This window comes from Colletotrichum aenigma (genome assembly GCF_013390185.1).
Source record: "Colletotrichum aenigma strain Cg56 chromosome Unknown KSG_Cg56_contig09, whole genome shotgun sequence".
Taxonomy (NCBI): domain Eukaryota; kingdom Fungi; phylum Ascomycota; class Sordariomycetes; order Glomerellales; family Glomerellaceae; genus Colletotrichum; species Colletotrichum aenigma.
This window is the reverse complement of record NW_023500915.1, coordinates 1,455,329-1,466,190: the sequence shown is the minus strand read 5'-3', so window position 1 is coordinate 1,466,190 and position 10,862 is coordinate 1,455,329. Positions and strand designations below refer to the sequence as shown.

Below are 10,862 nucleotides of genomic sequence, written 5' to 3'. Positions count from 1 at the left end.
TATCTGAGAGCCACAGTCATTGGCGGCTCTCGCTGGACCTGTCACATTTTGCATGGAAGATTTGAACATTTCGACCTACTACATCTTGTGCGAGAAAGATCTTTGCCTTTCGCCAGCTCTTCAGCAGAAGATCGCATCCACAATTCCGAACTTAAAGAGGTTGTTGCGTAATCCTGGGGGCCATTCTGCGATCATGACCGAGATGGAGAAGTTCGAGGAATAGTTGCTTGAAATTTCGGAGGAAGTTGAAGGAAGCAGGGTTTTTCAACAGTAGTTCAGGTCACGATTCACTTGAGTTCTTGGATCGATCGCCGCCAACGTGATATATCTTAGCTCAGTCGTCAGTCCTGTTGCATTGCCGATGCTTGGAATGCAACAAGAATTCCATGCTGAATATCTACGCCGATAGGTTTCGTCCGAGCTTATCTATGCCGCAAATGAGAATGATCTTCGCTGCCGACCTTGCGTGTCGCTTTCGGGACCGGATTGCGGCCCCACTTTCTCAATTCGGCCACCTTAGGAGCCCGAGTTACGGAATAGTCTTCGATCTCCCGAGTAAGAGACATGCAATCCAGAGAGTTGTGAGTTTCAGTGAATGACAATAAGAGAGTTAACTCGCTCTGTCTCTTCATTTTCTGCATACGTTCTATGTCAATGGCTCGCACTTTCTGCATCATAGATATCGCTCAACTCTCAAATTGTCCGTCCGTGTTTCCGTATCGGCGTTGTCGGCGTGGAAGTTGCCGGCCTCTCCGGCTCAGAGTTTGCGTATTCAACCACGAAAAGTTAACTTGAGGCTTGGAATGTTGAATGAGTATCGATGGCCTGTTTTCTCGTGATCTTTCAAGCCGAATACCACGCAATCCCAGACTTGTAAACCCATCCATACAAGAGGCCGGCGGTGAATAAAGACCTTCCGTCGCGCAACGGAGGTGTTGACAACGAACTGCAATTTTCGCATATTGTTGCTCATGAAGATCTCGGAGTCACCCGCATGTGCTTGAGCAAAACTCAATTTGGGAGAAGCCGGAAGCTTTCTCACTGAGTCATGTTCAAACCCCCGACTTCCCGTCCCTAGGGGTTCGAAACCTTAGGATCACTCCAAACATGACACGAACACGAGTGAATTGGTTTCAATTGATGTGTCGGAGGCTAGCTGTTAGATATGAATAAATCGATGCAGCTGTTGGCGAAATGGTTTTGTTGATCCTATAATTCCTTCATTGCGCCCAAATGTATCAATTGCAAGCGTCGCCGCCGCTTGCGCTTGACTTGTCAAGGATGTCACGTCCGGATCAAGATTAGCAATTCAATTATACTTCTCTAAACTTCCCCACTGCAGGTGGCAGTGAGGACATAATCAAACACTAATCGCCTTCGGGACAGGATGAACCGTTACCAAGCTATTTTTGCACTCGGATTCCCCGGGAATCAATTCCAGCTGAATGGTCGAAGTTGCCCAGTGTCGATCTCGGCATGACAACAGCAAGCTCCGCTAAAGTCGCATTGCATCCACTGTGGACTCGTAAGGGGGAAACTCAAATGCTAAGACATCCTCGAAATACGAGCAACATAAGCGTCGATTCTATGTATAAGAAGCCTGGTGTTCATCGCTCTGTTGACTAAATGTACTTGCCAACACAACCGTCGTTACAACAACTCGAGTTCTTTATACAACTGTCACTCTTTTATAACCTTTTTTAACTACAACTCTTCACAATGCGTGCCTTCACCACCATCGCTGCCGCCCTTCTTGTGGCTGGCGCCCAGGCTGCCCCCGCCCTCGAGAGCCGCCAGGTCATCTACGGCTGGTGAGTTGGTTCAGTGTCAGCATGCTCACTTCCTGTGATGGCCATGCTGTTAGCACTTTGTTTGTATTGGGCGACTAACAATCTTCCAGCTACTTCTCTGGTGACGGCATTGTCGACCAGTACATCAGCGTCGGTCACGATGAGGACATTCCCGGCAAGACCAAGACCTGGCACCTTGACTGCGGTACCACCTCTAGCCAGCTCGTCCCCGGTGTCTTCGCCAAGTGCACCGTCGATGGAAAGGCTCCTTTCGGCATCACTGGCCACGACGCTACGTAAGTGCTATAATGAATGTTCCCTAATTACTTGAGCGGGCTCTGACCTATTCTGCAGCAACATCAACTGCCCTATTGCTTAATTGGAAAGCCCCATACATACCCAGTGCGAAAAACAGCCAGGCGGATAGAATAGCAAAACTAATAGACATTAATTACTTTACTAAGACTTTCTGAAATTGGATGCGATTGAGACTTCCGCTTTGCATGCAAGATGTTGATGTGACCTGTCAAAGCCTAATTAAAGACCAAGAGGTTAAAACCCACGGATCAAGATGTCGTGATCCAATAGAGGATGCGAAGGCAGAAGAACCCTTAGGCTTATCGTAAGTCCGGCACCCGATCACCGATTAGAGGAATATGTTTTGCATGCAATACATCTGGCTGCGTTGTATCAGGATCGTTGTACTGCAGTCTGCAGTCGTCTTGAACCAAAAAGAACCGAGGCACAGGTTTTGCGATCTCTTTATTGAGATCTGGTTTCATTCAGTCTGAAAGAAGATGCGACGAGTTGAGCCTCTGGACCCACTGGCCTACTGGACGCGAGGGCTGGATCTTCGAAGACCACATGTTGAGATTCAGCCGCGGTGTCATCAATGGGCTAAGGGAATCAACGTGTGGATTCTCTCCCCTTTGACGCGGGGAAATTTGTCCCATAATGCGAACTCGCTGAACGAACACGGCCTTTCATCCCACAGGCTGCGATCCATGCGCTCACCGAGCCACCTTGTTGCCCAGACCTCGCAGACGCAGGGATAACCCACGGCCGGACTTGGATGTTACATGAACGATGACACCGACACGGACAAAGTTGGGACGTTCCCATCCAATCCAGAGCCTTTTGTTTCCAAGACAGCCTCCAGACTTGGCCATACAATCGCAGCCGACAGCCATCCATGCCGGCAAGGTCCGACATGCTCGGTTTGGGCCGAACTTGTTCGTTGTTAGGGCCAACTCTTCGATTGCCTGTTTTGTCTCTTGAACTATAAATTGTTTTACGTTTCTATCGGCCGGGACAAAGACCCTCTAGGAAGGCTCATGTAATCTTCGGTGACAACGGCAGGCTGACAGCAGACACGACGCTAGTCGTCGACGCGGCGAGGTCCCGAAAGCTGTCATCAGCTCATCCGTTGTGCGGCAGTGGCTTTGAAACTACCGTGGCCGGCATCATCATGCAAAATGCCAAAGACTGACAGCCGATCAGACTCCACCCCGATGGCAAGTTAAGGACCCCTCATCCGCCGTTTATTCGACACGGATACGGAAGCGTCGTTTTCTTTCAAGTTTCCTCCCTGGCCGCGTCTGATTCTTTGCCTCCGTTACACGTCACTGGCATTTCGGCCGGATTTGCGACAAGTAAGCAACTTGCAAAGAGGGTTGGATGTGACGCGTTTTCGACGGCCTTTTGAGTCGACGGTTCCCCTTTAAAAGATCCGGTCAGACTTTAGCGGCAACCCTCAAATGCGAGAAACATTACAGCGTACGGCTCGTTCAGCCTGACACTACGGCGCTACGTAAACCAACGATACGATCGAAAGTCGATAGAAAATACAACCCGCGTACGAGGCGCTCTGAACCGCTTTCGAAAATCTCTTCCGTTCCAAAATGATCGTCCAGAAAACATGGCCACAATACATCGCCATACGCATCCTCATCGTCTTGATGAAGGACTTGGGGCTTCTATGTCTGACATACTTCTACGCGATCTTCGCACTAGGCGGCGTACCAGCCATAGTCCATCCATTCTCCATCGTCATTGAGGTGATAGGAGCGATCGAGATACTCTTTTACCTATTTTTCTTTCTGCCTTACAAATGGTACCTCCAAAGCTTCAAGCCTTACAGACCACCACCGATGAGCCGATCGCAACGGGCACAGCTCTTCTACAAAGCCCTGAGTTTGGTGCCAGACGGAGAAGACTTTGTGCGGAAATGGATGCTGAACGCTCACATCGAAGACATACGTCGCGAAAACCTCAAAGACTGGCTCTTGTGGGGTCTTTTCGAGAGGGATGGCACTACCGAGAGGCCGACCCAAGAGATTGATGAAGAGTGTGAGCGATACATCGATGATGCCGAAGAGAAATTTGGGATAAAGTTGAAGCCTGGGAGAGGTAACGCGGAGGCATTGAGGCTTACATTCGATCCGGTGATCATCAGACATCGCAGTTTGTTCTACTATGTGGTATGTGAGCGGCTTAAATCCCCGTTTGCAGTGATTGTCACGGTCTACAAAGGGGGAGACCCAGACACTGTCCTGCCAATTTGATGCTAATGCCAATGGTCTCAGGTCATCGGTTTCCTCGACAACTTAATGGCTTTCTATCTCCTAACACAGGGATACCGGCACTACAAACAACCATTCACAACATTCTTCAAAGTCTTCCCCCTCCGCTTCATCAATCTGATCCCCTTCAAGCGTTCCGCTGCCGACGGCATGTCTTACTGGTATCGCCCGCACAAGTCTAAGACACAACGTCCCATTGTTTTCATACATGGTTTGGGAATTGGTCTAATACCATACATGTTTTGGCTTCGCACCATTCCCAAGGACGTTGGAATACTCGCCGTTGAGATGCTGCCTATAGCCACCCGCGTCACGACATACCCGCTGCAGCCCACCCCTGAGCTGGCGGAAATGATCGCCAAGTGCGTCGCGCAGCAACGTGCCGCACAACCCGCTCCAGGAAAGGGCGAGCGAGGCGTTTGGGATGACTTTGTCTTGATTGGCAACAGCTACGGAACTCTTCTGATGCCGCAACTTCTCCAGAGAGCCGACTTTGCGCCACGGGTCGCCGCCTGTATCTTGATAGATCCCGTCTCGATGTTGCTGCATCTGCCAGATGTCGCCTACAACTTCACGCGAAGGGAGCCAACTCCATCTATCCGTGGAAGAACAGGACATGGTAACGAATGGGAGATCTGGTGGGCGAGCGCCACGGATGCCGGAACAGCCTACACGCTCGCTCGGAGACTTTGCTGGAGAGAGTCCCTGATGTGGAGAGAAATGCTTACACCCAGTCTTCGCAGCGCGGAGACCGGATACTACGCCTCCGGATCCTCAAATGAGATCGCGATTTTTGGCAACGGCATTCAGCCCGGAATGCGCAGCACAGTCATATTAGGAGGGGAAGACTGCGTGACGACACCGAAGTCAGTGGCCAGCTATGTCTACTCAGGCGACGTGAGGTGGACCCTAGATGACATTGAGGATTGGAAGAGGTACGAATGGAGCGGCAACGAGGAGCTGGAGTTGATGTATTTGGATGGAAAGGATCATGGACAGGGTATCATGGTGCCTTTCCCGCACAAGCCTATTGCAAGTGTCATTGAGGCATACTGTCGACGAGATGATGGCTTTGTAGCTTTTGGAGACAGGTATATCGGCGGCCCTGAGGCTGATGGCGGGTTGTTTGGGAGCACAAATTCGTTGAGTATATACGACTCGAGGCAGGGAGACCCGGGAGAGGTCGCCGTGGAGATGAAGCATTTCTAGTTTCTTCGGTCCAAGCCCCACATCTGTGGGTTGTAAGTACAGCTATATCAGTACGTTGTCGGCTGCGAGGATGCATGGCGTTTCCGGATAGTACAATTACAAAATCTGCTTAAGCATACTAAGCGCTCGCAAGTTCTTAGTCAATGACACGGTGGAAATGTTGCACTCATAGCAGATTAACAGTTCAAGAAACCATTTGTTACTATAGCATATGACGAGCTCATACTTGTGGCGAATCAAAACCAATTACAGGTTTCTTTGGACCATCAATGGATGCCAATAGATACATGTACTGACTTTGTCGGTACTATTTGGACCACGTAATCATGTCATAATACAGCTTGACATCTTGATGTTGCGTCGTTCAAAGAAATCTGAAGTCAATCAAATAATCATTAAGAAATATTTTAAAAAACCTCCAACAAAGGCTCTCAAACATCTAAAAGAGTTATAGAGAAGTCCTCTTAGGGCAACTCAAGCTCAATAACGCTGAAGTGGTCAGGGGGTTTCTTCCAAAATTTAACCACTTTCAGTCCAACTGAATCGATCAAAGCCAACCACTGTTTCTCGGTGCGCTCTTGACCCGCTAGGTAGACCATCATCGCAATGTCAAAGGCAGCTGTAGACATCTGGCTTTTCTCATCATCGAGAATCTGGTCATGGATAAGAAGCCTACTATAGCCAGGCTTCATAGCGCTCTTCTGCATTTCTAGAATCTTTCGGGCAGGCTCATCCGACCAGTCGTGAATGATATGATGTAGGTAGTAGGCTTTGGCATCTATCCAGCCAGATCAGCACCTCTATAGACAATGTAATTGAGATTGCTCAACTTACGTTTCACAGATTGAGGAGTAAAGAAGTTGTAGTCCACCTTGTTGATAGCTTCGGGGACAATGTTCGACGCAACAACCTCGGGAAGATCTGCGAGGTAAAGTCTCGAAGCCGTCTCGGGATATACGTTGTACATCCTCGTCAAATCGTGGCCGATACCCCCACCAACGTCCACAAATAAAGGTAGGTTGGGATCCGACTCGTCTACCAGCTTCTTGTGGGGGTACATGTCCATCCACGGTTGCTCTTTACCTGTTGAGACCTTTTGTACCATGTTGAAAGATTCGCCAAATTCGGGATGTTCCTTGAGGTAGGACCACAAACTTCCTTTGTGATTCTTAACTCTCTGGAACAAGGTATCCGTACCATCAACTGGGTTTCTGTAGCCCATCTCAGCCAATATTCTTGGCATTTCACCGTACATTGGAAGGGTAGCGAAGCGGCTGTGGAAGTCAGAATAAAGAAAGCTTCACTGTGGTGTCATGACTCACAAGTAATCGAGAAGCGCCCCGAAAGGCTTGTTGAGTTCCATGCAGAGTTCCTTCGGTTGAAATCTGTCAACCGGAATTTGTTCCACAAGGTAGTTTGCAGCTAGAAGGCGCAGAAATCGATCTTGCGGGATTTCCTAAGTTGCAGTCTCGTAAATACAGGCAATATGCGGACTCACGAAGTAAGGCAGGCTCAATTTTCCCGACTATGTCTGCAAGCTGTAAGCTGGTCATGGGCACGTTTCCGTGCTCTTCCCACTTCTCGAAAAGTCTCAAGTCCTTCAGAGCCATGAGAACACCAACAGTTGCCGGCTTACAATACAAGTCCGATTAGCATCGGACGGCCTTCGCGGAGATTGAGGATACTACCTGATTCAGTAGCATGCGGACGTAGGTGTCCCATGAAGTCTCCACTTTGCCAATAACTTCATATGCTGCAGAAAGCGTGTCCATTCTTTCTTCCTCATCTTTGAACGTGTATTTTGTGACATTCTTGGCAGCGCGGATGAAGTCCTGGGCTGGTCCGGGGCTTCCGTTTTGTACGCCGTTTGCGTGGGTTGTGCTCTGAGCCATGATGATGACAAAGATGAAACCTGAAGGGGCGCGGAAGATGAGTTACCAGGAGGAATGGTACTATTTTGTCTGTAATATGAGATCCTTGCTGATATGATCGATTTCTGTAACACTTGATCCAAATGGTTTAACCAAAATGCACAGCAGTGGGCTTTGTAGATGGCTTTATGTGCCACGATAGAACAGAAACGCAAGCATCGAAACCTTCAAAGCTCACTCTTTCGGCGAACGGGAATTAACGATGACCGTATTTCCAGAATTGGATGTAGGTATGACATCAATTGATCTTCTCCCCTCAATGTGTTGGCCGGAGGAAGTAACGGCCGATCTGACAGAAAGCTTGGAGCAATTTGAGCGATACGATTGATCAATCACTATCAAATCAAACCATATTGACTACAGACGGTGCAGTAAATGGATGAGGAAACGGACGAAAATATTGGGCGTGTTTCATTCCTAAAGTCTAATAGATATATGTTAAGACGCAAACACGGTGGCAGCACGCTGCAGACTTTCGGCCTGCACAGCTCAAGCCAGTAGGATATTGCCGAGAGTCTTAGTGGATGGTAGTTCATTATCTTTGCGCATGCAAACGCGCCTTAGGCCTTGGTACCCTTTGGTAGTCGAAAGCTTTCTAGAGATTGGTGCTGGGTCGTCGTAAGTTTTCGTCTATTAATGCTCTTCTGGAGGCTGCGCTCACTGTCTAGCTTCTGGTGAGGCACAGTCAGCAACATGACACTCAAACTCTATTTACTGCCTCATGTAAACGCTGTGTCTTTTACTTGCTCCAAAGCACCATGAATTTGCTTAGGCTCTTTGTTGAGTGCTTCCGTCGACGCTAAATGTGAGCTCTGCCGAACATGACCTACCTTACATCAAGAGCACTCAAGAGGCGGAATTACAGGATATAATAGGCTCTTATGCATTTAATACTGCTGCCGTCTCTGGTAATTATTTTAATTGCCTATGAATGCAGATAGCAGCCCGGAATTACGTTTGTGAGAGCCTGTGCTGCCGTTGTCCATTTGTCTGCGACATGCGTGGCCTGGAGAGTTGGATTGTTATGTTTGGATAAATATCCAACAAAAGACGCAGAAGTCATGAAAATTCTGCGATGGCAGTTACTGCCGTGAGCAAAACCATCAAAAAGGCACAGTGCGCCCTTAGCGGAGTTGGCAACCGTCGACCCAAACAATTTCCCGCCTTGAATGACAGTTTCTGAGATAAGTGTTCATGAAATGTAGGCAAAAGTTGGCCTTGACCGCTTCAAAAACTTACTTCCCAATAACTTGGGTGTTTGATTATGATTCCAAATTCCAGAGAAGTTGGCACAAGTGACAAGGCTATAGCGATACCAATACTGTCAGATTGTGCGCATCCAAGTTTGCCCATTTCAACACCCCCCAAATGATCCTTTCCATTGACTACGCAGCGCCAGCAAATGCACTGACCTTGTGCTAGCTGAGACCCTCGTGTGAAGTCTTATCCCTGTCGCAAAGGAATAGGTACCGCCCCAGAAATACGTCTTTACCGATCTCTAAAATGGAAGAGTCCTGCTTTTGCGTAATTATTTGGTTGTAAATAGCTTCGGGTGATAGATTACAAGATGAAAATGTTTGGCCTCCTGCGAACTCGCAAACCACGAAGAGACCTTTCGCTGCTTGTCTCTTCAGAATAGAAATATCATTGGTCTAGAATATGAACAAAGTAAAAAGACATGGATGTTATCATTCAATCAGGCTAAGTGTCTCGTAGCTGACTCTAAGGTTCTAGCCAAGGACCAAATCTGCTGACTACATTGTCGCCACTGGGCTCTTGGTGGACCATATTGGCGTCTTCAGGGAAGACAGAAGCAGTCTCAATGGTGTGGACGTCAGTGTTGACAGTATATCCAATGGTTCGACTCAGTCCATCTTTTCGGCGACTACGACGCTTCTAAAGGGCCAGCGGCTAAACGATATTGATATTCCTCAACGGTTCACTGACCAGTTCTAGAACAAGCAATGAAGTCCAGATTTCCTGGGATTATCGTTGGTCCAATTTCTCAAACAACTTCCCGAGAGCCATTTTGAAGAATGGATGGGACCTGTCAGGAGACGGAGGAAGACCATGTCATGTCAATGTTTCAGTCGTGATTGAGATATTTGGTGAAAAGTCCAAAATTCCTTACGCAGATAAGATGCATTTGCCAGCCTTAAGTATATCGAATGTGGTAGCATGGAAAGCCGCACGGAGTGGCAGGGCTAGGCCGGCAAACGGTCCAACATACCTATCTCGGGAAGATCTCGGAGTGTGTTCCATGGTACTCAAGCTTTCATTTGGGAGGTTATCTTGCAAGCCTGAGCGGTTATCAGGTTGCCATGTGTTCCCGTGAATTAGAGAGTCAATAATGGGCTCACTCGTAGACACCATCGCTTGGTACTTCGCCCAAGCGAAATGTGTGCATCGTCGAATGATCGACCTTGTGGAAGTTCATAGGCATGCTTGTATTTTGGCTAGATACGTTGCTGGAAGAATCTGGTCTTCAAATTTCAGTTTGATTGCATTAAACTTACAGCAGCTGTAATTTGATCCCTTTCCTGCTCACTGAACCAAAACCAGGCCACAATCCAATGAACAATGAATTTTGACGACATGCATTTTTGATCTTCCAAGTTGGTGATATGGTCGCAGCAAGATCTCCAAGTTCTAGAACGGCCATACGCATGTTCTACGTTTCCTTCACGTGAATGAATTGTGCGTTTTGGTCGTAAAAAACGCTCGGAGTTGAGGTTCGGCGGGATGAGGGGCTTCCCCGTAGTCCGTCCGCCTGATCACCCCATCCCCAGGATTCGGGTCAGGGTCCGACCTGGTATAACGAAAGCAGAGTTCAGGCTTTAAAGCTTGGTCTTTTCGGTGTGGACGGACGCGAGCCATCCGCCGGATTGGCCCGACGATTATTGGCTGCTTCACTGAGATATGGACGGTTCACAAGGGACCCTAACGAAACTTCCCCCGTCTGGGGACAGAATTTAACCGACCACAAAGTTCAGCAGAGTCTGATACTCCCTGGAGGCGGAGTTTACTTCTGGGGAGGACCATCAAAGACATGTGCGAACGTCGTATAGGTCGCTGTTGGTACGAATCGCTTTTGGATGAACATCAATATGCGGATGCAGTGTCACAGTATCTGCACACCAATGACTCGAGTATGCTGGTTTGCAGTATCTTCACAGCCTTGGGAGAGTTAAGGTTCGCATCTTTCACAGGAAACTTCCTCAAATGCGCGAATCGAGTAGCTCTAAGCTGGTCGGATTCGCTTCGTTCACTTTCCTAGCTCTACGATAGATGGGACAAATTTGAGTATGCCGAAGGTCGGAAAAGTGGCTGAACTCGCCGAACCAGCGACT

The 10,862-nt window shown here is 48.4% G+C and overlaps 3 protein-coding genes across 3 annotated transcripts; 2 read left to right on the top strand and 1 right to left on the bottom strand.

Annotated features, from left to right (window-relative positions):
• Positions 1-1,719: 1,719 nt before the first annotated feature.
• CGCA056_v013080 (uncharacterized protein) lies at positions 1,720-2,169 on the top strand (the record flags this gene model as incomplete). Its single annotated transcript, XM_037328324.1, has 3 exons — positions 1,720-1,811; positions 1,901-2,086; positions 2,145-2,169. The coding sequence occupies 3 exons, from the start codon at positions 1,720-1,722 to the stop codon at positions 2,167-2,169; spliced, it is 303 nt and encodes a 100-aa protein (XP_037173031.1).
• Positions 2,170-3,691: 1,522 nt separating this feature from the next.
• Positions 3,692-5,581, top strand: CGCA056_v013079 (uncharacterized protein; the record flags this gene model as incomplete). Its single annotated transcript, XM_037328323.1, has 2 exons — positions 3,692-4,270; positions 4,376-5,581. The coding sequence occupies 2 exons, from the start codon at positions 3,692-3,694 to the stop codon at positions 5,579-5,581; spliced, it is 1,785 nt and encodes a 594-aa protein (XP_037173169.1).
• A 464-nt stretch (positions 5,582-6,045) lies between these two features.
• CGCA056_v013078 (O-methyltransferase) lies at positions 6,046-7,473 on the bottom strand (the record flags this gene model as incomplete). The annotated part of the gene is made up of 5 exons (XM_037328322.1): positions 6,046-6,359; positions 6,416-6,855; positions 6,904-7,024; positions 7,080-7,212; positions 7,270-7,473. The coding sequence occupies 5 exons, from the start codon at positions 7,471-7,473 to the stop codon at positions 6,046-6,048; spliced, it is 1,212 nt and encodes a 403-aa protein (XP_037173168.1).
• Between the last annotated feature and the right edge of the window lie 3,389 nt (positions 7,474-10,862).